General features: G+C 35.4%; 3 protein-coding genes across 3 annotated transcripts; 1 reads left to right on the forward strand and 2 right to left on the reverse strand.

Annotated features, from left to right (window-relative positions):
• Positions 1-6,355: 6,355 nt before the first annotated feature.
• LOC132185635 (transcription factor HHO2) lies at positions 6,356-8,892 on the reverse strand. The gene is made up of 5 exons (XM_059599396.2): positions 8,255-8,892; positions 7,832-8,118; positions 7,380-7,710; positions 7,182-7,258; positions 6,356-6,813 (listed from the first exon to the last, which is right to left on the reverse strand). The coding sequence occupies exons 1-5, from the start codon at positions 8,391-8,393 to the stop codon at positions 6,442-6,444; spliced, it is 1,206 nt and encodes a 401-aa protein (XP_059455379.2). The 5' UTR covers positions 8,394-8,892; the 3' UTR covers positions 6,356-6,441.
• A 5,902-nt stretch (positions 8,893-14,794) lies between these two features.
• Positions 14,795-15,832, forward strand: DOT5 (C2H2-like zinc finger protein). The gene is made up of 2 exons (XM_059597364.2): positions 14,795-15,184; positions 15,371-15,832. Exons 1-2 carry the CDS (start codon positions 14,810-14,812, stop codon positions 15,830-15,832), a joined length of 837 nt encoding a protein of 278 aa, XP_059453347.1. The 5' UTR covers positions 14,795-14,809.
• Positions 15,833-19,379: 3,547 nt separating this feature from the next.
• Positions 19,380-26,862, reverse strand: MAP1C (methionine aminopeptidase 1B). The gene is made up of 10 exons (XM_059598635.2): positions 26,712-26,862; positions 26,305-26,386; positions 25,312-25,549; positions 23,999-24,160; positions 23,879-23,920; positions 23,196-23,267; positions 22,918-22,997; positions 21,739-21,836; positions 20,633-20,680; positions 19,380-19,717 (listed from the first exon to the last, which is right to left on the reverse strand). The coding sequence occupies exons 1-10, from the start codon at positions 26,839-26,841 to the stop codon at positions 19,572-19,574; spliced, it is 1,098 nt and encodes a 365-aa protein (XP_059454618.2). The 5' UTR covers positions 26,842-26,862; the 3' UTR covers positions 19,380-19,571.
• Between the last annotated feature and the right edge of the window lie 516 nt (positions 26,863-27,378).

Below are 27,378 nucleotides of genomic sequence, written 5' to 3' on the forward strand. Positions count from 1 at the left end.
ATAAAAATATCCAATGCTCTTAAACCTAAATTCTAAATATTATAATTAGTGGATATATACACACACACCAATAGCGACGACTTTGTTTGTTGTTGCTTTTATTGCAACGTACTCTTCACGGAGTTTCTTTGCAATTTGAACCACTCTGTGCGGCCCTAGAATAGACTCGGTTTGCTTATGGTTCTTTTGGCACCATTAGCAATCATCATTGCCTGCTGTTTGGTCATTTTGGACTGGATCCTGAATTTGTTCTTGTATTTGTACTGCATTTTACTTTTTGAGCATTGTTGTTGGGGTGTCCTCCCTCTTTGTGTTTGTTTCATCATGTAACCCATTTTTCTCTTGTTTGTTTGGAAAAAAAAAATAATAATAATAGCGACTTTGTTTGTTAATGTGTTTTTTATATTATTTTTTTGTTTTTAATTTAAAAATGTGTTCTAAAGTGAAATAAATGTGATTTTTATTATTATTGGTTAATATTTTTGTCTTTGTGAACGTAAAACAAAAAATAAAAAATTTAACTAATAACTGTTGTATTTGTTAAAAAAAGCATTCATGAATGTATTTAACCAAATTGGCGTCTAGGAACTGAATGAAGCTTTCTCCTATAAAGTTACAATTAGAAAGAAGAAACAGGATTGGTCAAATGCTATCAGCTTCATCTCAGGATTGGAAGGCTCAATTCCTAGGAAATCAATATATTATAATGGGCTCAATTCTAGGGTTTCTACTTGCCAAAAGAAAGAATTGAATTTAGGGTTTGTAATTGTACGTGCTAATATTATAATTAAAGGATCCATACACTATAATCAAGGGAGTTGGGAGAAAGATTCATGAGTGAACTTGGACGACTTGCTGGCCTTTAGGGACTCAATTTTTGGCTTTAAATATTACTCTCAAGCTATATTCGTCAGCCCTGATGAAAGAAATTAGCTCATGTACTTGTCAAAAGAAGAAATTAGCTTACCGTCGATAATGGGCTCATTGCGATTGTGGATATTTCATGCGGATTCTTTTATTCAAGGATGACTTTGAATGAGTTGGAATCCTTTTAAGGAGCTGACTCAGTCGTATGTGGAAAATGTCGCCATTTATTAGATTTGTAAAATATAATTCGAATCGTGAAATGAATCCGCTCTATTTCAAGTGAAATGGATCTGCTCTAACTCTTTCAAGTTAAAAATAACTCAGATCGAGATCCGAAGAAGATAATCATTGACTGAAGGAGCAAAAATCTATTTCCTTTGATTTTAGATTGCTTTTAGTATTTTTCTAATTTTATGATGAAGATGGGTACGTAATTAATGAGATGATTAGATTACTTGTAACAATTATAACAAAGTAAACGTAATTGAAAATTAAGTGAGTCAACATAGCTCTTTATGTATAGTTTAGCCCATTGGGTCCTTTCAAACCCAAAAATGTATATATATATTATGGAATTTTTAAAGTCAAAGTTGGCAAAGAGATACCGCCCTCAATTTTCATGCTTCATTCTTAGAACAAATTAAAAAAAAAAATGCAAAAGGAAATACATTGGCAATTGAATATTGGCAAATTTCTTTTAAATTGGGTTAGAGAACTTCTTTTAATTCAATCTATTAAACAAATATGTATTCAAAATGCATATAAGAGATGTGACCGTTCAATAGATTAAGTTGAAAAAAAACTTTATGCTTTTATAAATAGCATAAAGAGTAATGTTGCATATTACTCTCATAATCTCATTCGATTGAACTGACGTAGAAGTACTCAATTGCCTATCAACTTTTGACTTTTATTTTTATTTTTAATAAGGCCTAATCCAAGGGCTTATAGCATTGTTACATCAGTTTAATACAATAAATAGAGAAAAAGAATGTGTGTGCGCATATCCATTTATCCACTATATTAATAGTATGTTGAAGCAATAAAAATGATCAATGAAATAAAAAATGGGAGCATAGTATATCAACGATTAATACAGTGTACTAAAATGCCTTAAAAACTAGATATATACTTTTCCAAACATTTGCATGCCCAGCAAATAGCAATCAAACAAGTAATTGCAAGAAATCCTCAGTAAAACCTACTTGAAGGCCTCTCAGAATTGCAAGGAGACATTAATTACTAATAAAATATTGATAAATGATGTTGACTACAGGTGTCACACACGTCTTTGTATCTAAGATTTGAGAATTGAGAGTTTTGATTTTCTTTTCTTCCATATTTGTCTTTTTTCTTGGCTTTTGTTTTTTCCAAGGAGTTTTATAGTAGATCGCTGGAATATTCCCCCCAAGTTCCAAAGGTGACATTAATATTGGTCAAATTGACTCAGCTCATCGGGATAGTTTTGAGGGATTGCAAGAGCCATTCGGCTTTTAGATTCACTGAAGGGACACGTTTGCTATACTCTCTTCCTCCACGAAGAACAGAAAGAAACAAAATCCCGAGTCAAATTAGCTCCACCATCCATGGATCTATGTCTATCTTAACAGAGTCAACTGGCTCAAACGAAATACTAATTGCTATTAACAACTGGTATCGAAACTATTTTTCAAAAGAATAAGAATGTGTTGCGTGTCGCCGTGTCGGTTAGCTAGTTGATTATATTTTTTGTCATTTTAATAAAGATGTAGAATCAAATCACTTAAATTAAAATAAAAAGGGAAATTGTACCAATAATTCTTTTTGAGTTTTGTTTATGCTATAGACGAAGACCCGAGTTTCTACTTTTGATAATTAAAATTATCAAAAGGTGGAGGTTGTTCCACACTCGCCCCCTTACAAGGGTGGAGAACCACATCTACATGCTGCAACCGCCCCCTCTATGAAGTGGTGGGTCGAGCCACCCCTATCGCACCTTTGTAGGGGGTGGAGTCACCTTTCACCACCTCTGTCTATGGGATGGAGGGTGGCAATGTGTGGGTCTTCACTTTTTTTTTTTTTTTTTTTTGACATGTTCACATAAGGGAAAAGGAGGGAGAATTCGAATTAGTGACCTCCACCTCATGAGGTGTGGTTCACAGCCGATTGAGCTACCCCTTGAAGACGGTCTTTCACTTATTATTATTATTATTATTATTATTATTTTAATTCAATTGCCTATGTGACAAGTTGACATGTATTTGGATACATGTGTCACAATTTTAATTGTTTGACATGAACAATATAACATGTGGCAAGTTTTTTTATTAAAAACAAGAAGAAAAATTTGACGAGGATACCTATTTGTCACTCAAGCAAAACTCAAGACTCAAAATTAGAAACTTGTTCTTTATCTACCAATTGTCCTATGCATTCAAGCACTAACTCCACAATTCACCTATATTTCAGTAAAATATTTTACGTGTCAGACTTTACTTGTTATAAGAAGAAATTTGAGTCCCACATAATAAGGAATGTTAAAATGTAAATTAAGTGATTAAATTCATCATCCTCTATAAGTTTTAACTTTTGGAATAAGTCACGATTTAACATAGCATCAAAGTAAAGGTCTTGAATTTAATTCTTATTTACACATTTCTTTTTTCATTTCAATTAAATATTTCACATAATTATAATAAGTTGGTCGTCCTTGCAAATGGATTGTACACGTGGCAGATGGACATTATAGCCAATATTTTAATAGAGGATCAACATATATTAATCAAAAACCCATATGGAGACAATAAACTTTTGCATTACAAGTTTTAATAAACTTTGCAGTACAACTTTTATTACACTAAATTGCATGGTGGGTACCCCATCTTCCCAACCCCCCTCCTTTGGGTTTGTTTATATTGTGCATTAGGATTTAGGAATCTTGGACAAGGTCGGATTCAAGGGATCAGAATATCTCCCTCTCTCTTCCTTACCAACAAAGATAACCTAAACAATTGGAGAATATACTAGCGGCTAGCCAGCACATTTACATGATTGCGTAAATGCCCCATTAATATATATTATTTGCATTTCAGATTATGCCTCAGGGGCAGATGGAATATTCGGTTCTGATACCTTTTACTGTATTTATTATGTCGTTCTCTTCTAGTAATTAAACAAATTGTTCCAACCACAACCTTTGTCCTATGTGGTTACTGGTTTGTGTTGACATGATGACATAACTCATATTCTAATTGGGAATTGGCTTAGGCCTTGCTGTACTAAGGTTCTCAAAGGCCGCCGGGTTTAAACAAACATATGTGGACATCCTGACGGCCATGCAAGCGTCTTCTTGTTTTAATCAACACGCTGCCACGTTTACAATTTGGACACTTGTATCATTAACTTTGCCTGCAACTTTTTGCTTTTATTCCGTGTAATAGAGCTGTCCAATTCAATACTTTTATTCCGTATTATTTGGGAATAGGAAAAATTTTCTTGTTTTGGGATAAGTTTGAGAAAAGAATGCATTAGGTATCAAACCTATAGTTGCACATTTTCTTGAACAGGAAGATTTGTGAGGGTCAAGATCCTTGTGAGTGTCATATTAATACAACCAAAAGGAAAGAAGATAATAACTTGGGACTGGTTCCTTGATGAAGCAATTTGATTAGATATCTTGTGAGTAAAGAAAAGGTGGATGGATCCCACAAAATACACAACATGCCAACAACAAATTGACAATCCTGTTTACCAAACCTTGCCACAGAAGTCTCTGCCGATTGGGATGGGGGGAATCATTGGGCATTTTGATAAAATTTGAAATTGTGTGATTTAGAATGTTCTCAAGGATATTTAGGATATTCTCCCACTTTAGAAACTATCCAGGCTGGTTCAGCAAGCATGATATTCATGAACTATTCCTAAGGTTGATGGTTTTGGGTCCATTATTTATATTATATTGCATTATTGGTAATGGATATTACTGCTTCTATTATAAGTACTTTATTTTGTTGTAAGTTTTTTATAAACTAATACTGGGTTACTAAATAATTAAAACTGATTATGGGTAGAGTAATGATAGAAACTACATTTTTATTTTACAATTATTTCATAATGTTGACGTGTCAGTCCCAATCAATCCTTGTATTCGTTCTTCTTCTGCTTTTTTTTTTTTTTTTAAAAAAAAAAAAAACTACACCCCCCAATCACATTTTATTAATGTGGCAATGTCCACTAATCCTTGATTTTTGTTCTCCTTAACAATGGTTGATTCAAGGGTTGATGAGTACTTTTACATTAGCTCAATAGGATAGGTTGTATTTCACATTACTAGAAAAAAATAATAAAAAATAAAAATTATTAATTGAGACTATCACGTTAGCATAATGAGATAATTGTAAAAATAAAAAATAAAAATTTAGTTTCAAGCATTCTGTTATGGGTGAAGTGATAGTTTTTTTTTTTTTTTTTTTGACATGTCCGCACAAGAGGGGGGAGGGGATTCGAACTAGTGACCTCCACTTCATTAAGTGTGGTCCCAGCCGATTGAGCTACCTCTTGGGGACAAGTGATAGTGTTAAATGAATTGTCGTGTCAGTTTGTAAGTTCATGTAATAGTAATTAATTACTAAACAATTAAATTTAATTGTAATTTAATATTAGGAAATGGTAGGTGTTCTTCTAGTGTTTTTATGGTGTTCTCCCAATTGTGATGTGGCTTTTAAAATCACCAATAAATTAAAAGTCAATAATGATAATCTCAAATTCAACGATAATTTTAAAAATCACATCACAATTGAGAGAACACTAGAAGAACACATAACATTTTCCATTAATATTATAAGTACCACATCAATTATCATGTCAGTTTATAAAGAAACTGCAATAAAAATGCAATAATCCAAACATTTTCGCTTCCTATTATACTGATGCATTTGGAATTAGGACCAACAAGATGAGCATCTGATTCGTTGACATTCAGAGCAATATTTGGAATTTACCATCTATGATTTCCCCATCAACGGCTGCGTTTATTCAGCTGAACCTTCTCTAGCAGTCTAACCGAGCACCTACCGTTCAACCTTTGCGACAGATATGTCCTTGGCACTCAATTATTGAATGAACAATGAGCACCAGGATATAATAATAATATACCGAAAAAATACTAGGGTATAATATTCTTTGGGTCATCTTTATCTTACAAATCAAAACTATTAGATTTATCGGCTTATGAAAAGACTAGGGTATAATATTCTTTGGTTAATCTCATCTTACAACTTAAAACAATTAGATTTACCGACTTATGTGTATTCCACATGAGTCAATAATAGACTCCGTAAATTTAATAATTAATAATTTATAAAAAAAAATATGAGCCAAATATGAAAAGTTATTGACCCCAAACATTTCTCTAATACACTGCTAAAACATGTTGTCTGTCACCAATCCCTTGCATCCAATGACCTCTAGATTTTACACAGCCCGGAAACAACAGGAAAACAAGGCGATAGAAGTCAGAATGGTGAGGATATGTCATAGTACTTTCTATCAAGACTTGATTACAAAATTTTTTACATCATTGTAATGCTATGAAAATCAAAACACAGGGGAATTGGTGGTAGTGTGGGTGGAGGAGGATGTAGCAGGGGAACTAGAACAAGTGCCTCTCTGTTCACTATGGCAAACCCTTTCTTCAGATTGCTTCTGTTGTAATCTTTGGATTTGAGATGAAGATGCCGATGCCGATGCATGTTGGACTGTAGGCAGCGGTGCAGCTACTGGAGCATAGATTCCATTGGCTGCAGCAACGCTGGTTACCTCTCCTGATGCTGTCGTTGCTGCCATCGCTGCATACTCGGGCGCGGGCGCTGACACCCATATGCCCCCCAAAACTACAACTTGTGGCCCCTGCGTGTTGCCATTATTGTGGCTTGCAGGACTTGGTCTTCTTGTGTGCAACCGATATTTCTGATACAAACAACAGATGATGAAGATTTTAGACCATCCTTCCAACGCATATAAATATGTTTATGGTTCTGCTATCATAAATGTCTCAACATAGAAGAAATCCAAATAAACTTTATATGACAACTAGGCAAAATTTCTCTCTTAAACGCTAGATCTATTGCCAACATTAATAGACTTTACTAAAAAGGCAAAACAAGAATGTTTTTTTTTTTTTGGATGATGAACTCAATAATGCAAATTGTCCAATTGCTCTGTTTTCCTCAGACAAATTAATTTCCCATAACAGAAGTTTCATCCAGTTGGGTCAATGCCAATACAAGGTAATCAACGATATAAACGCGAATAAAAGATAATCAGCAATTACAAACCTGCAAGTGGCTTTTGACTTCGTCATTAGTAAGCCCATCAACCTTCATTAGCTCCCTAATTTGCTTGGGTGTCGCAGCTGCGATATAACCCAATCACAGCTTCATATCAATAACCCCATATTCAATTCAACCCAATCCCACAAAATCACAATAAAAATTTCAGTTCAAAGCAATCAAAATTTTCTTTCAAAAACACACCTTGTGAACCACCAAGTTGTTGAAGGGCGTTCAAGAACCGCTTGTGCAATTCAGGGGACCAATTCCGCCTCTGCTTTCTCTGAGCCTGCCCTTCTTTATCTTCTCTTCTGCCACTTCCACCACTCTCACCATTCCCTACGGTGGTTGTTTCCGCTGATGAACTCGTCGTAGCCACCGCCACCGCCGGCGCCGGCTCCGGTGCCAGAGAAGAAGGCGCTTTGCCCACTGATGCATTACCCTTTCCAACGCTTTTCTCTCTTTGGAAAGGCTGGAAAGCTCCACCACCACCATTCCTCTTCACCTCCATCACCGTTGCCTTTCTCGGTACATCCTGCAAAACACCCACAAAAACTTCAATTTCCCATACCTTTTTCTCAAAATTTTCTCAGTAACCAGACAAAAATTACAAAGTCCAATAAAAAAGCTCTTCTTTTTTTTTGGTCCTTGCTTACCTCTTTGGGTGGTGGATCTGAGGTTGGATTCCACAGCTGAACTGAACTAAGCCAATCCGATTTTTTCTTACTATCATTGCTGACCATCGTCTCTCTGTTGGCCTTGTGTGACAGCTGATGCTCCTCCTCATCATCCTCTGATGAAGTAGACCTCTTTATCGGAAAGAACTCCTCGAACACCGGAGGAGGGACCTCGTTCGACGTCGTTTGCTCCGAACTCTCAGACTGCCCATGCAAGTTGTTCTCCGTTGTCGTCCCCGACAACTGTTGCCGACACGTCTGAATAGCTACAGACACACGCACAAACCCAAAAACCCACAAATAATCAAAAATCGATATCACCAAATACCATTAATTCAACCTTAAAAAAGAAAAACCCAACAAAAAGAAAAAGAAGAACAGGAAGAAGAAGCTAATATATACCTTGGGTTACAAGCTCTAGGCAGAGAGGTAGCTCGCGCTCAAACACCTGGATCTTGGTGCGCTCTTTCTCTAGAGCATCCACATACTCACGGAATCCCAACCCACCATGATGCTGCATTTTCTCAGTGTAATATTCCATACAGAGAGAGAGAGAGAGAGAGAGAGAGAGAGAGCCTAGGCTCTATGGGTCTGCGATTGAAGATGCTAGGGGAAGAAGAAATAGAAGCAGGGAAGCGAGTAATATAACAAGACCAAAGGCTATTTTGTCCAGAGCACATAGAATATTATAGATCCCACCAAAGGGAGAAGATGATGGACTTGTGTAATATTATTCAAACACGAATCTGGGATCTAAATAGAATCACCAAACGGAATAAACTCGCAGAACCAAACACAACAACAGAAAAAAAAAGAAAAAAGAAAAAGAACGAATATCGGACACTTTGGTAAAAAGATCGGAGGGCGCAGAAGACACCAAAGAGAAGAGAGAGAGTTTCTGGGGGAGATTTCAAAGTCGCGGCGTCGCGTACAAAACGAATCTCTGATGGGTCTATCTTTATATATGTTAATCCTCAAGAGAGAGAGAGAGAGAGAGAGAGAGAGGGGGGTTGAATATTCGAGAGGGTGATTCTTTTTTGGTTCGTGGGCTGGCAATGACGCCAGCCTACCACCCACACACGCTTTATTATTAGTGTGTGTCTATCAGATAAGATCAAGAGAACTCTCTCTCTCTCTCTCTCTCTCTGAGTCTCTGGTGTTTTGTCGAAGACAGAAATGAATTTGATTGGGTTTAGTTTTTGTCATCTCCATCGAATATTCCTCGGGGTTCCAGGGGAAGGGAATCTTCGCGAGCGTGCACACGCATGCCCACGCCGCGTATGATTAGGTCTTTCTTAAGGGAAGTCTTACAAATGAAATGGTGGCCTTTAACGCTCACTAAGAGTTAATCTACCTAATCTAATCTAATCCCAAAATCCTAATCTTAATCCTAATCCTCTTATGCCACCACTCTTCCCTATATATTGTATGTTTACTCTTCGGGTAATCATTTCATGATTTTCATCCTTCTCACTCGCTCTTTATTTAGAATTAGAATATTACGATTTATAGCATTTTTCCTAACTATAGATTTCCTCTTTAAGATTTAATTAGATGGCGAGATGAACCTCAGCCTTCATCATTCTAATCCAGCTCTCCTTCAATTTTATAATCTTCCTCGTCCATTTAAACTATAAGTCTATAAATGATCTTAAGTTATTTTTAATCGCCTCAAGCTGAATAACAATTTATGTATATCTTTAACAATTTTCCTTAGCATTTCAAAATTAAAGAAAAGATTATCACATTCATCATTAGATTTATTTATTATTTTTTCCCCACAATTCTCGTGACTTTACCCATCTGGTCAACTTAACCAATCAAATTTGAATTTACATTTTTAATATGTTAATACAGGTGCTACACGCCAACGACGGATTCAAAAGATTTATAAGAAAAATGAAAGAAAGTTAGAGAGGCTCGCTAATGAGACTAGCAAAAAGACCACATTTGATGCTTAAATCAACGAGGGAAAGTGCAAGCAATAGAGTATATAGGCTATGCATCAAAATGAGTGTAATTTAGTAGCCTAGGTGCAATCTTCCTTCCGTTCAAAAGATGTCCAACCTTGAGTCTGAGCAAAGTAACACCACCAGTAGCAATTCTTTTGGAATTCAGACTTTAACCAACCCAATAAATATTTGGACTTCTAACTAATGCATTTGAATACTCTCATTTAGACATAAGTTCGATCGGATGGTTCTGGAAACCTTCTTGTTTTGCTTTGAAGTGTCCTGTTCAGACATGGTAGATATTTTTACCCAACTGATAATTTGTGACTTTATAGTTTATACTGAATAATAACAGCATAATAGAAGAAGAAGAAGAAAAAAGAATGAGATACAAGTTCGGCAGGTCTCCACATTATTCTACCATGCGGATCGACATCATGAAAATGGTCTGACGAAGCACGCGAAAATCCACGCATTGGACCGCCTCACATGGGGACAAGTTTGATGATGCTCCATAAAACAATCATGATTGATGAACATGCCCAGGATTTACATGGGCCCAAAAAACCATAAAAAAAGCCCACCGAAATGGTTTGTGAAATCTCATGCCTATGGAACACGAAAGGGGAAACAAACATCCACGACCTTCTTTCTAAGGAGTAGTTCAATCAGTTGGAAATCACGACGTATGAAGTAAAGATCATTAGTTTGAATTTCTCCTCTCCCTTTTGTAAGAACATGTCAAAAAAAAAAAAAAAAACACGGCCTTCATTTCGACTTTTGTTTACCTCGAGATACAAACAAGAACTAATATAAGAGTCGGTTGAACTTGTTACATTAACATTATAGAATAATTATGAAATAAAAATATAATTTATAACATTATTATTTTTTAAAAATAATATTTGTGAGATCAAATGTAACGACACGAACACTCGGATTCTCTAACAAAAAAAATAACTACTATATACGGCATAAAATGGGCCAGGTGTTACAAACTATGAGGCTACACCACATCAGTTTATATGTGGGCTTATCTTGGGCTCGCTTTATGCAAAAAGTGGTCCAGTTACCAATTGCAACATGACTTTTCTAGTTTTCAGTCCATGCACTTTAATAATTCCCTTTCTTTGTTTTTCCCTCACATTTATTTTGGCAGAAAATAGCATTACTTTGAATATATATATATATATATATATATATATATATATATATATATGACCCCCAAAAATAAGAGAAAAATGAATAATGCTAGCTATATTGTAAGTAATTTTTCATGTAAACACTTAAAAATAAAAAACCACATAAACACATGTTATATAAACCGATATAAAATAAATGTGATAAATGGGTGTGAATATTATATAGCATTACTCAAAAAATAGCCTCCGAAGAAGGGGAAAAAAAATAGCAACTTCCTTAGAGAAAAATAAAATCTAGTGTACGTACGTTTGGGTCTTCATTTTCTTTAAGAATTTAAACATATATATTTAGATTTTGGTGTACGTAATTAATCAAGCCTAGCTAGTTTTAAAAAGCTCCCAAAACCAGTGATCTTAAAAATACTGCAGGACTTTAAATTTTAGAAATCAAACCAAAGAAAGATTCCATGATCACAATTCACAGCAACTCTCTTTGAAGACGACCCAACTCTTAAACAAAAAAAAAAAAAAAAAGTAAAAATATGTTTTGTGATTCTCATATAGATTCGGGTCAAACAAAAAATCTTGACTAGAAAGCGATAATTTGAATTAAAATGAGAGAGGAGGGGAGGGGAGAGGAGGGGTAAGGAAAATGAGAGTCAATGGTGAGTGGCAGTGATGCACAGTAAGTACCGTATGACCTATCATGGGGAGGGCGGCCATGAAATCTCAGGTGGCACTGTTTGCTTTTCCAAGTTTCCTTTCTCGTACAAGACGAAGAATTGGAAATCTTATCTCTGTCTTTCCCATATTCAGCTCACCTCATATACCAAATTCACTAAACAAGCCATGCATGAGCTACTGTTGCTTTTGTACTTTCTTTTTCACCACATGTAGTTCATTATAAATTAAATATTAATGGACACACTATTCAATGGGAGCGAGGGAGAGAAGAGTAAAGAGTTTCCTTTCTTCTCTTTTTTTTTTTTTTTTTTCTTCTTTTTCTTTTCTCTCACTTTCTTCTCAGACCTCAGTGCATGCACTTCAACAACAGTTGTGTCCTTTTCCTTTCTTGCCTTCCTTTATTTTTGGGTTGTAAGTTCGAGTGCCTTCACTCTTCAGGCATTTGCCTGAGCTCATGGCCTAATTTTTAACCAAGGTTGGTTTTTACAAATTACAGTGGAGTTACTTCACGAATTTATGAATAAGCTATACTATATATATATATAGAGAGAGAGAGAGAGAGAGAGAGAGAGAGAGAGCAAAATCATTGTTCCTGCAAATATAATTATCCTTAATTAATGATGTTATCCGGCTGGTTTCTTAATTATAGATCTTATTAAGCATTTCGAAAGTGGAGCAAATCTTGTACTTTTTACCAGCCTTTTTTCCCCTTTGAAGAAGCAGGATGGTTTAAGGAGCAATCCATCAAAGATTTGAGATTCGGGCAATTTCCAATCAAAGAAATGGCCCACCAACCATTTCTTTTAGCTCACTAGTGTTTTTCCTAATTTATATTACTGTCTTCTTAATTTTTTTTTGGTGTTTGGTTCCGCATAAAATATTGATTAACCTGAAAATATTTTTGGTTAACAAAAAGATAAAATAACATTTGCAAGAAGCAAAATGATTTGTGCTTTTCATATTTACTGTAAACCATTTTTTAACCGCTCTCCCGCACCCTCGGGCAGTGGAGTAGGTACTTGTGAGATGGGACCTCCTTGTTTTAGCAAATCTTGGACTATCCGAACACTTGCCCAATTGGGCCCATCAAGGGTACTTTCACAATTATCAATCCAAATTGCAAGGAATACGGGCATGCAATTACATTGGATCTTATTCTCACCTTCGAAGGTTTTTTATTTTCAAATACTTTCTTCCTCTTTAGCTGCTCATCTTCACCGTCTCTCTCTTTCTTGTAGCTAGCTTTTTGAATTATAATAAAAATATAAGAAATATTTGACAATTTTTCATACGAGACAAACGTCGAAAAATATTTACGAGTTGCAAGCAAATAACTAAATATAGCCACTTTTTCCTAAAAATATTCTCAACAAAAATTATTTTCCAACATAAAATATTTTACACCGAAATAAACAGAGCTTAGTGTTATCAGATTAGTGAAAGGACAATATTTTTTCTTTCAAATTAGAATGAAGAAAATTCTTTCAATTTGATTTATTAGAACGACACGTGTTTTTCTAACAAATAAGAATCTCATCTCGTACATTTTTAATAAAACATCTAACATTTAAAAGTATATATGGTCTTTTATAGGGTTGGAGTTGCAAGATGATCAGGAAGAATCTGTCGCAAAGTTCTCTCAGTTTTTGTAATTGAGCTAGCATAGCATGCATATAGCTATTGTCTGATTTGAAAGATTTATAATTGATACTTCATTGCACTAACAAGAAAAGTTATCAAACACCATGCACTTGAATCCTATTAAATATTGTCTCCACTGCTCCTGATGTTTTGTAAAATTCTCCACCATGTCACCTTACTAGGAACATTCTCACAATCTTCATCTACATATGCTCTCTTAATTCTCGATCGCATTCATAACAAGTTTAATTTCCCTTCAAAAACTGTCCAATCACATTCTTTTATTTTTATTTGAACAAGTGATCATTCTTATAAAAATTCTCAGTAAATGCATGTGAAATTAATTGATGCTTTGCTTTTTTGTTTTTTGTGTGGATATAGTGTAAGCCCTAGCCAGCAATTGTCTGAAGCTAATCTCCGTATCTATCGCCATCAATGTATCTTATAATTACAAGCTGGATAGAGAGACTCACGCCTTTGGTTGTACAGTTCTCCATATCTGCAAACCGTATGTACATGTGCATATCTCTATCACTCTCTGTACTTTCGGTTGAGAGAGAGAGACAGAGAGAGAGAGAGATGGAGATTAATTGTGGGCAGAAGAGAAATGAAGAAGATAGAGGAGATCTCGGGAATCGAGCATTTGGTTCGGAGCAAAAAGAGAGAGAGAGAGAGAGAGAGAGAGTTTCTGCTGGAGCCTGGAGCTGGTACGCTATTCTATGCATTCTTTGCCCCTACAACCAATCCTCCTTTGCCGGTTCCATGTCTCCTCCATACCCAAACACGCCAAAACCCAACATACCAATTTCCTCCATTCCACGTGCTCTCTCTCTCTCTCTCTCTCTCTCTCTCACTCTCAAAAAAAACAAACAAAACCATTTTCAGAAAGCAATTTAAACAATGCCCAACCTTACTATGCAAAAATTTCTCTATTTGGTTTTCCTACCGGTTTTGTTAATGGGTATCCAAGGGTAAAAGTTTTAAGTGTATTTCATGTTCCATTTACTTCATATCTTTCGTAAGTAAAGATATCCCACAACGTTAACCTGATGATTCAAACTGTCAACAAACAATTGGGATTAGACTTTTTTTTTTTTGGTGGTGCAAAAATAAATTGTTGCGGTGGGTAGCTAGAGATAGCCCCTTGTCAAAAAATAATTGAAAATTTTCCCCAATTTTACAAACTCTAAACTTTGTTTTTGCACAAAACAATTATAATAATTTTTTATCAGAGAGACAAGCCAAACTCATCCTTACAAAGATCAAGAAAGACACGATTCATTTTAAACTTGTGGAACAAAGGCAATTAAACAACTAATGAATATTGCCATATGTCCCTTTTATCTTTTCCAAGAGTGTGTGTATATATATATATATATAATAATAATTAAATATTTTAACATTCCTAAACTTAAAATAACCCACAACATTTGTTTATTTATTGCCTTTCTCGTCCCCCGCTTATCTTCTCCACCAAAACCATCTCTCTCTCTCGCTCTCTCTCTCTCTCCATATAACAGCATCAAAATTAAATCACCATGCAAACTCCCTCCTTTACTTACATATCGTCTAGTACTGAGAGTACTGCCTGTTTGGAAGGTGATGAAGAAGATGATGATTCCATTTTTCTTTCTCTTGGTCCTCCTGGCCAACACATCCCTAATAATATTCCCTCCTCAAGCCACCCTGTGAGTCACCAAAATCCTTCTAGCAGTGAGGGTGGTGTAACAGTAGCCCTTCACATTGGTCCTCCAATTACTTCAGCACCCAACTCCACTAACCCTAATGTCGACGTGGCTGCTCCTCTAGAAGGCCAATACTGGATTCCTTCTCCGACACAGATCCTTGTTGGTCCAACACAGTTCTCTTGCTCTGTCTGCAACAAAACATTCAACAGATACAACAACATGCAGGTTTACAAACAACAATACAATTGCCATGTCTGATTTCTTGTTAGTTGTCGCATTATAATTAATTATAAACTCTATTCTCTTGTTATTTCATGTATTCTTTTAATCATATGCATTATACGTTCATCTTATTGCATCTTTGGGCTTTTCCTGTGTCAAATTTTTTTTTTGGTTTGGTGATATATATAGATGCATATGTGGGGGCATGGATCACAGTACCGGAAGGGTGCAGAATCATTGAGAGGAACAAAACCAGCCTCTTCCATGCTGAGACTGCCGTGTTATTGTTGTGCTGAGGGTTGCAAGAACAATATAGAGCATCCGAGGTCAAGGCCACTGAAAGATTTCAGGACGCTTCAGACACATTACAAGAGAAAGCACGGTGCCAAGCCTTACGGGTGCCGGAAATGTGGGAAACCATTCGCCGTCCGGGGGGATTGGAGGACTCACGAGAAGAACTGCGGGAAACTCTGGTTTTGCATTTGTGGTTCTGATTTCAAACACAAGAGGTCCCTTAAAGACCATGTTAGGGCATTTGGGAATGGCCATGCTCCCCACACTAACACTACTATGGAGCTGTGTGATCATCATCAGGTTGATCATGAAGAAGATGATAATGATGACGAAGAAAATGAGATTAAGGTTTGGTAATTACTTAGTGGCTGTTTCTGTGTGTGTGTGTGTGTGTGTGTGTGTGTGAGAGAGAGAGAGAGAGAGAGGGAGAGGATGAAGACAAACAGTATAATGAAAGCCAAGGTTCTAATGCATTAAATGTTGGAAGTGGCAGTTCGATTTATATAATTAAAGGTCCTTTTTTGTCCCACTTTTGCTGTGATAAATATGCGTGTTTGTGTGTGTGTGAGAAAGAGAAAGAGAAAGAGAGAGAGAGAAGAGTCACAAAGCGGTCAAGTGAATTCAGTGATTGCAGGTAATCAGAGCAGAAATGCAGACAATTTGTACAGTACAGTCACAGATTCTACTGTTCATGTGTTTGCATTTGCATTTGCGTTCGCCATAGTTTCTGAAGACTGATGAGTGTCTCTGAGCTTCGTCTACCACCACTAAGACTTTGATCGAGCCATAGTGTCAGTTGGGTGTGTAACGAGGGACCACGGAAAGTTTACTGTTTTTGGGGTTTCACCCAAAGGGCTGCCTTTTTCCTTTTCAGACCGACTACAAACAGATAATCACCATACATTTTCAGACGCCCCTTTCTTTGCCTTTAACCCAAATTAATTTTACTCTTTCTTTCTTTCTTTTTTTCTTCTTATAATTTGCATGGCCTTTCGCTCTACATCATCATCTTTTCTATTCCCTTTTTACTATTCCTTTCTTTTCGTCGATTCACGATTTTGTCTTCACCACGAAAAAGATAAATCCCTTGCTTCCTTTCATGTGTATGCATGCATAATTGCATTTGGATTAATATAATTAATCAAATATACTAATAATCATAGTTATATATATAACTATTGATTTAATAATTTAAATTAATATTTTAATACTCTAGCCCACCTCAATAGTAGATGCCGTCACATGTACATTATTGAATATCTAACTAAAATGAAGTTAATTAAACTGTTATATTTGATTTGGTACTATATATTGAGCTATGTGGAACCTGGCCAAGTTGGACCAACAAAGAAAAAAAAAACCAATTAAATTATAAACTAAAATCTTCGTTTTTATTCTTGATCTATAGTTTTAAGTTTTGTTAGTCTGTTCAAAACTTAACCAAACAAAATAAGTTGTATTTTTTTTTTTCTAATTATTAAAAAAAAAAATAAGTTGATTTTTTTTTGTAAAGAAATGAGGGCTCCGGATTCCTCAATAAAGACATATTTGGTAGCTTCAATGTTGTTTTGTTTCCTTCCACTTTCCTGAATATTATCTCCGTAGTTTTTTGTTTTTCATTTTTCAAGTAAAAAATTGCAAATCTAACCCAAGATTCTTCCATCTAATATTAAGAGGTTTGTTTGCAGTTTGCACAGCCTGCAACATCTTGTCACTAGACAATGACATCGTCCCATTGTCAAACTTCAGGCAGTTTCCTTCTCCGAGTCCTCCTTTCTCTGTTTCTGTTTCTTAAAATAATAATAATAATAATAATAATTCTCTAGTGCCTAAATACTTTGATGTAAAACTGCATTGAGTTTTTAGGGTAAGCTTAGAAGAACTCCAGTCCAGTGAATGAAGCTCAATATTAGGAAGTATCATGTTCATAGCTACAAAAATCATTTGAGCAAATTGGTTTTAAGAGTGATGCGCGCAAAGAATACTACAGGTCTTTTATATAAGTTTTTTACAAACTAACATGATGATTTATGCGGCACTTATCACGTTAATAATTAAATAATTAAATTTACTTATCAAATTTTGTCGCTTAATTTTTTTTACTATTAAGATATTGTCAAGTGAGTTTATAAGGAAATTGTAATTAATAAAAATTTGTAATTTCTCAAACATTTTTCTTAAATTTTAATCACATTCTTTCAAGACACACTTAGGTTCGTTTGTTTCGGCATTTGGTGCCTACATCACAAATATATTTTTTTTTTTTTATATTTTTATAATTATATTAACCTATAAATATAAATATTTATTCACAACCATATATATATATAATTTAAATAATAATAATAATAATAACCTAAAAATTTGAGTTCGGGTGGTGGTGCATCGAACACCACCATGACATCGCCGAGACACCGTATATAGGGACCCACCATAAACACACAAGTACATGTCTCGGCTGGGCCCAACAATGTCCCGACGGAATCCCGGTAGGTTTCAGTGGTATCTCGGTCGGGTCTTGGCAAAGTCCTAATAGTGTCCTGGTGAAATCTCAATGGGTCCCGAGTCCCGACGGAGTTCTGGTAGTACCCCGATGGAGTCCTAGTCAGGTTCCGGCAAAGTTCTAGCAATGTCATGATAGGGTCTTGACGAAGTCTTCATAATTTGAGAATGAGAAGGTTAAACTCAAAAAATGGTTTACAGTTTTAAAAAATAAATCATTTTACAGAAAATTAAAGAAGCTTTTTTGGTCAAACCGAAAATGTTTTCCGTTAACTTCTATTTTCCTTCGCACCAAAAAAAAAAAAAAAAAAAAAAAAAAAAAAATTCTCTCTAAAACAAACCAGAGCCTTCTTGGTGAAGTTCACTTGTCGCGGATCCAGGCTATCATTGTTTAGTAATAATAGACTGTTGGAAAGAAGAGGGAGTATTGGACTGGCATTCACGTGGTTTCACTTTCAAGCAATTCATATTAGTTAACTGTCGTTCTTGTCCCTGTGTCATTGTTCTGTAGATGTATTTTCTTTCTATATATATATATAAGGTCGTTTGTAAGAAAAATATTATTATTTTTCTTTTTTCATGATGCTCATGGCCAAATAAAAAAGAATCATGAAGCTGAGCTCATCAGATCATCATTAGAGGCAATTAGTACTCCAACAAAATTGATGAACAAGTTGGTGGAAACTTGTTATGGTAATCAAGCTCAAGGTCACGACGACTGAAAATTAAGATTAAAGAAAAGTAGGACAAAGGTGTTCAAGGAATCCTACTTCCCACTTTGTTACTATAGAAAATCTAGCTGCACTCTTGACTGTCCTATAGGCAGGGTTGGATTTAATGTTAAATAAAAACAAAAAGTAGTCAATCTAAATGGATAAACAATAAGAGAAATAAGAAAGAAGGGGGAAGTCCGAGTAGTGAGAGTTTTTATAGAGTCTACCTGCTTGAACACGTAGACGGACTGTCCGAAACTTTCTCGGCCAAGTACTAAACTCTGTAAAGACTCACATTTTACTGTTTGAATTATTAGTAATCCCGACCAAAAAATAAATTGCTGGAATCTGACAAATAAAACGCGTCAATTTTACATCTGGGACTCACTTAAAAGCCGTACTTACGCTGCACCTTCTCATAGGCCAAAAACTGTGACAATCACAGTGATGACAACCAATGACTGCCGCTAGCAGTCCTAATCGTTCAATCATGTCAACAGTATGCATAGGTATAGAAACTCTCTCGGAGAGCGAATGATAGATATTCAACGTTGAACGCCTCACAGTAGCTTCATAACAAGCATGCTGTGCAACAATTTATATTGTTCAAATTAAGAGCCTTTCCTTTTGCCAAATGTTTTAATGAAGTCTTCTACACTAAAGGGGATGAAGTGGGGTAAAGGCATGTATAAGAAAAAATTGCCCTATCCTTGGTGCATTTTAACACTTTCACTGGCATCCATTAATTTTAGGAACTCTGCAAGCAAAATGAAAGAAAGCCAATCTATTGTCTGCTATATACTTAATATAGTTCATATACAGAGGAGCATATTGATACAGAATCCAAAAAAAAGAAAAGAAAAAGAAAAAAGAATACCATGTCAATATGTTGTTAAAATTTCTGCACCTGTTCTAGTAATCAAAATGGTATGCTCAAACTGAGCAGCAGGGCTACCATCAGCTGCGACAGCAGTCCAGTTGTCAGGCCATGTTATACATTCAGTGCTTCCCAGTGTAAGAATTGGTTCTGCAGTAAAACGGGTAGAGTCTTCTAAGATAAAGATTCGTAGATCAAATTTTCAGCTTCATTAGTGTAGAAACGAAATCACAGACTTCACTACCTCATCAAGAAGAAATGCACTCCAAATAAGGAAATTTCATAACAAGCAAGGAAGAAGAGGGATCTTACCCAAGAAGGCGAGACAAATTTTACATTTTTTAAAAATAATTTTCTGCCTTTTGTTTACAAGAACTACAAACTGAGATGTTAGACAGTTTTAAGTTTTTTAATTGCCGAGGAAAAAAAGAAGAAGATAGATTGCGGTTTTTCTCATTATCAGTTTAACTCAAAGAAAGGGCCTGTGCAGGGGGGAGGGGGAGAAAAATGTAAGGGATTGAGAAAACTTATTATGCTATCTAGAGTACCGTGTTTATTTTGGAGTTACATACATGGCACCAAGGCACAGTCAAAGCAAGAACAAACATTTCATTGACAATATGATCAGATATATGTTTGGAAACCTAGTACTGGACATGTTATTTATGGCTAAGATAAGGATGTTAGAATGAAATTAGGCAAGTAAAGCAAGCAAAAATAAACATAAATTGTGTTTGCAACATACCATTACAGTTAAGTGGAATACAAGGCAACAGGGATATGAAAGTTCCCGGTAAGTTGAAATAAAAGATGGACTAATGAACCATGGCAAGAGGACTAAGCAGTTCTTTTGGTTCAGTCAGTACTTATGGAGACTTGTTACTCTGCAGATTTAACCCAAGTAAAGGTTTGTGATAACTTTTTCTTTCTAATTGGGTGCAAGAGAGACTAACCACCTACATTAATTTATTTTATTTTTTAATTACTCATGCATACTCTCCCATGGCAATAGGAGAGGTTGGCAATAGGCTGCCTTAATTTCCAGCGACAGGTTAATGCACTCACCAATAGTAAATGTCTGACCTTCAACCATGTGACCAGGCTGGTCATTTCCTGTTAAACAATAAACAATTAGATTACAAGGCTTTGAAGAATATCTATCCACCATAAGATTTGACCCAGAACAGTCAATAAATTAATCAAAAAAATTCCATTTGAGAGAGAGAGAGAGGAGGAGGAGAAGGAGAAGGAGAAAGAGCAAGAAGAAGAAATACTTCCACAGCAAACTATAAAGTCTAAGCCAAATTTAGTAGAAAAGTAGTTGAATACTTGATGATACGCCAAATCAAAGTAATGCACTCAAGTAGAAAGCACTATTATCATATCTTTTTTTTTTTTAAGTAATCGCAAATTCATTAAAAATACAGGGAGTATACAAGAAAGAAGCCTAAATAGTAGCGGAAAAGAGATCTAAGAAAAAATGAAAGTTTGAAATACTAAAATCTAAGGCAGCAGCTCAAAGAAAGAGTGTCGTAAAGAATCATATGTTAGAAAAATGAAGATATATGTATGCAGTGTAATAAATTCTATTATCACTTAAAGAGATGTCACTTATTTTCGCTATAAATTATATGGTATAACAAACAAATTGGAGTGAGTGCAAAAAGAAAAAGATTCCTGCATAAAGGGAAATAAGTTTATAATAATGGGACATTAATTATAGTAATTAATTATTATCAACTCAAGATATTTTGGAACTCAACATTAAGTAATGAGAAGCTAGTTATGCAACACTCCAGTATTTTAGAAAATAACAGCAAACAAATCAACATGATAAGCATCAAACACAAACTGTCCCCAAGGCATTACTGAGCAAACAGAAAGCCTAGTTCACAAATTTGAGCAAGACCTTGTGGTACATTTGATTCACATAAAGAACCTCATTACAAGGTGTCGATATCAACATACACCACAAGAGGTTTCATTAAGATGAGAGTCCCCTTCTAATACCAATATTTACAGAATGGTCTAATATGTTTAGTCTACGGTGAGTCAAAAATTGGTTCAGTTTCCTAGACTGAATCACTCACTAATGGTTGGATTCGTCCTAAGCCAATAAAGCCAGTAAAGTAATAAGATAAGCAAAATACCAAAATCAATAGGTGACTTACGGTGATGATATATAAATGGTTCCGAGTGAAATACAGTTCCCACACCATGCCCAACAAATCGCTCCACCACACCATATCCGTATTTTTCAGCATGCTCACTGAGATAATGATGCAAAATAAAATTGTCATAAACAAGCTCTAAATTAAGTCAAATCAGTCATTGTTAGCACTTAATGAAATGATCATGTATCATCAGTTAAAGCAAATTATACAGGTCACAACTATAGATAACAGCATGCACAAGGACGCCAATTATATTAATAACTAACAAAAGTAATGAATTATGGTTAAATGAAACACATATCTGTCACTTGCCAAAATAAAGGACAAATATCCATCTATTATACACCATGCCTAAACATATAGTGAGGTGGCGTTTCAAAATGGACCAGCTATAACCATCTATAAGGTGAAGAAATTCTCACCCAACGGAAGGCTCTGAAGCCCACCCAATTTCATGTTCAAAGCATTATGCAAGCATCAGCATGCCAATTAGGTGACTGTTAATAAGACAAATAATCTTTTGCACCTGGTCCTAATATTTTATAATCATGTGAAATTAGAGCTGTCCTTTTCAATATAGCATAATAACAACATCCACCTTACTCCCTTGAAAGGTTTACAGTATATGATGTAACACAAAAGATTTTAGTAAGGTTTAATTAATAATAACAGTTACTTAAGGCATCATCGAATTCAAACTACTTCGCAGAACTTCTGTTTTATCCTTCTTTGTTTGATTACAAACAACTCGCTCATTAACTCTTTTAATGGCCGCGCCTTACACACTCATTAACTCTTGTAACAAGCCCTGTCCATCTCTTTGGTGGGTCAATTCTTTTCCTCACAGGTTTTGAACTCAATACATAAAGTACATGCTCAATAGATAACCAAGCATTTTTTTTAACTGCATTAATGACAACATATACATGCTAGTACTAATAGTATAGGATAGAGCACAAAGGTACTCCAATATATTCACTGCACAATCCGAATAAGCTATCTCACTATGAGCATGGATCTATTCCTAATAACATCTGACATTTTGATTGGTGTCTGTAAAGTCACTTAGTTTATACATTTTTAGAGTTGACACCTAGTCATCTACTAAAATATGTCTCATTTTCTGATCCAACATATTATGAGAGAAAAAAAAAGAAAAAAAGAAAAAAGCAATACCTAATTCGCTTTCCAATCTTCTTAAAACTAGCACCATCTTTGCAAACAGCTATGCCTCTCTCCAAGCACTCTTCAGTAACCTACCAGATTATACATAAATTGAACAGTTGTAAGAGAGGCAATGAGCTGATGCTTTATTTCTTAAAATGGATACATGGTTTTGTTAGACAAGAATGGTAGAGAAGAAATATGCTTCCAACTTCAAACAACTAGTGCAAGCATGTCGAATATAATAAGGCTAATGATTACAATTTGCAGGATATCAGACAAACATGTACCTTCACAAGGCGTTTCATTGGATCACTAACATCCCCACAAAGAAATGTTTTTGATGTGTCTCCATGATATCCCTAATACACGAAAGATAGACCACAAATAGCAAGTAATCAGCTTCTGCTTTAGAAAGTAGAGCATAAACAACGATAGAGTCAAATACCATAGATCATCTACAGCAGGAAACTGCAAAACAATTCATTAATCAATCTTCAAATATTGTATTTGTGCTCCCGTGCATGTGTCCGCTTTTGGGAAATAAATATTGGTAAACAGAAAAACTACTAGTAACATTAACTGAAAGGGGTCTACATTATTGTCAGAACATAAACATGCAGAGGGAATTGTGAAGTTCCAAATTTGTAAAGGCGAGGGACACTACACCGCTTGTTCCAATGTACATCACGCCATCAATTTCTTTATTTGCATTTATCCAAGGTAAATACGCATATTGTAACAATGAAGCTTATTCTAAACACTTTATTCACTAGCTTACAGGCACTTGACATCTAGCATATGAACATACAAGTAGAATATGCAAAAATACTCAATAGTCAGGAATGTAGGACAAGAGATGGTTTCAAGACCATTGCAATTACTGTAAGGGTATCTAAATAAAACAACAAGCAGTTATTCAGTACACAAAATGATCAAATCAGAAAAATTAGTAACTTAAGAAGAAGCATACATTGAGGTAGACGGTCACATCAATGTTTATTATGTCGCCATCCTGCACGTGATATGAGTATTAGTGATGAATGATATGCATACTTTGCAAGCATCAATAGGTAATCCTAGCACGCCAAACCTGTAACTGGCGAGAATCAGGAATTCCATGGCACATGCACTCATTAACCGATGTGCATACACTCTTTGGAAATCCCCCGTAGCCAAGAGGTGAGGGATAAGCGCCAGCATCAATAATCATTTGGTGTACTGCTTTGTCAATTTCATTTGTTGTCACTGATGGCTGTTAAGATACAAAAACATGTCCACCAAAAACATGTCATGTCACAAAGTCTAAATAAACAAATGAAGATAAAGCATAACTAGATTTGAAACGATGAGATAAAAATTAACTGAAGACGGTGTTTATAGTTTGCAGTGAGCATGTGTTCCATCATGATGATTGATAAAGGAAGCAGGGTGAAATTCTGAGACCTGTTCCACTTTTAACACTGCAACGTGAACGAAAATGATTGATTTCTATTATCAACATCAAAAGAAATTGCGTCCACATGGATATGAGAAGTCCCTCATCATATTGTGAAGTCATTTGCAGAAGGAAAAATAAAGCCTATGCATTAGACATTCCATTCAGGCAAAATGCACATGACAAACTCAGAATAGCTACCATCCCAATATTATGTTATAACAACCAGGACATCTTTCTTACAGATTACAACATAGCTCACCTGAATTTGTCCTAAAGACCTTCCATTGACCAAAATATATCTCTAGAAGATGGAAACAAATATGAAATCTACTTGTAAACTACTCACTGCTGAGTTGTGACACCCCGAAAAGTTAAGTTCCACATTGAGTGGGTGAATTGTGATGATGTTACATAGGCGCCAAGTCCCATATTAGTTCTTTACAAGGTGAAACTTGTTTTATAAATCATAAATGATTTCAGCGAGCACTAAATTGTAACATTGACTGGTTCTTCGGATTTTAGAGTAATAGTGTAGATGTGACTAGCACTTTCTATTGGTCGTGACATGCATTGTGCATATGAAGTTGTCACACAGAAATAGAGGTCAAATCCAGCAAACCAAATGCTCATTAATTTGCAAAATTAGATCGCTTGTAAATTGTAACTTTATGCCAATTTTCTCAAAGAATAAAACCAAAATCCCAAACAGAGACATGCAAGATTCTGGACCTTTATGTCAAGTTGAACTTCAGTTGCTTTGGAAGTTAAATTAACAAGAGATCTCAACTTATATTGTGAAGCTGTCTAGAAATATGAAAGAGGTTTTGAAAAATATATTTTGATAGGGCATATTGAGAAACAATATTCACAGAGATGGAGAAAAAAATTATGAACCTTATAGATCCTATCACTGACAAAATTCAGCAAAGAAATTCACATTAAATGATATAAACTAAAATGCTTACCCTAACCAATTTTCCAGCATTGTCTAAGACACGAGCAGCAAGCTCACATGCAGCCCTCATGCAAGCAATGCCTTCAGAATCATGAGTTTGATATTCACTTGCAATTTCTGGCAACAAATTTGAACCTACGTAAGGAGGCTTGGGTATGTGATCAGGCACAGGAAGACGTGGTGATACCTTTCCCCGCCTCAATGGTGGACTTCTTATACCCTTTGTCGTAATTTTAAGCTCACGTTCTCTACATTTGAACAAAGAATAAATTAAGAGGCAAACTAAGAATCACATCGACCTTCACTAAAATATGACAAAGACAAGAACATGAAATGAACCACTCAAGGTCCAAATGTTTTAGGTCCTGAAAAAAGCATATTGTTAATGACTAATGACCCTACTCTTTCTGAAAGCAAATGTGTGTGTGTGTGTGTGTGAGAGAGAGAGAGAGAGAGAATGAAAGTTGAATTTCGAACTTCAACCTTATAAAGTCTAACAGAATCAACATGGAGATTATGAAAAATAGTCTAATCGGGCTTTCACGCATGTAGAACACAGAATTAAAAGAAATACAAACCATCATTAAATATGCTATAATAATATTAGATGTGAAAAATGTAGTAGCAGATATTGATTCACCTAACATTCAACAATGTTCTGAACGTCGAAGCCTATTGGTTTTTCATATTGTTTTACTAACCTCAAAAGGGCACAAAAAATTACTTAAATGTCATTCCCAAGCGACGTCCAGAAAACCTCTATTCATTTCATAAATTAAGCTTCTAAGTTCTAAGCCACGGCCCACAAAAGCTAATTCTACTGAATATGGTATAACTAAATTAAAAGTAAATAAAGCTCAGAAGAAACAAAAAGAGAGAAAATGTGACCACTTCATAAACGTGAACTGTCTTTATCTATTCAAAGAACACCATCTATCATCTATTGCCACTAACAAGGGTGCATTTTAAAGAAGGGTCTTAATGGCCCTTCAAATTGGTGTACCTTTTGATTCTCATGGCCTCCGCCAAACCCGATAACTTCTTCGAAAAAACAACGAGTTGCTTTCGAGAATGTAATTGCTTTCCTGATATGAAAAACCACATAACACAAAATAACGCCAAGATTGGAATCAAAGTTAGCAAAGTCGTATTACCGAAAGATAAAAACATCCATACATTCCCCTGTGCTTCCATGGGGGAGCTCGGGGAATAGAAGAAACGAAAAGAAACTAAACTTTCAAACTTTTCAAGATTCATGTTAATGAAACGAAAAAGACCCATTAGCTGAAACACATGATTCAAAGTTTTCTTAGCAACCGAAAAGAAGGATGGTGATAGAATCGTTGGTGTCGGTGACAAAACAAAACAAGAAAAAATAGAGAGAATGAGAACAGTGAGGGAGCCACAGACCAGGGAGAGTCGAGGCTGAGAAGGTGACGGGGCGGCCCATGAAGATATTCGACTTTGATGAAGATGATAAGGCTTCGCCATGTAAGGATGATGCCAGCTGCAGCGTCGCACTGCTTGTAGCGAATGCCATTCTCCAGACACACTGACACACACACTCACACAGAGGATAACAGAGCGGAAATATGGGCCGGGTCAATATTGAAAATGAAGACGCCTGGACCTATCCTGCGAAGATGGGCTGATGATTACCCAAAACAAAAGCCCAATCTATAGCAGATCCATAACAGCGTTCCATTGCTTTTACAATTTACTTTTTTGAAGGGAAAAAGGTGATAACAAAAAAGGAGGAAAAAAAAAAAATCAGATTTAGCCCTAAGTTTTTATCTGATTTTGACTTGTGACTTTTGACTCTCAAGCGGTATATTAGAAAATAATAATAATAATAATAATAAATAAAAAATCTCTCAAGCAAAGCATTGTTTATTCACCATTACTATTTTTTTTTTTTTTTTTGTGTATTCAACTACGGGAAAAGGAAAGGGAGACAAACAAAAAACACAAAAACATATTACAAGAAAGGGTCTTTGTCACTCCTAATTCTTAAAATCGAAAGGAAATGAGAGTTATCATGAATGCTTCTAAATACTAAGTGGGAAACGGCCCATTT

Source organism: Corylus avellana, chromosome 7 (assembly GCF_965113065.1).
Source record: "Corylus avellana chromosome 7, dhCorAvel1.hap1.2, whole genome shotgun sequence".
NCBI classification, from domain to species: Eukaryota; Viridiplantae; Streptophyta; class Magnoliopsida; order Fagales; family Betulaceae; genus Corylus; species Corylus avellana.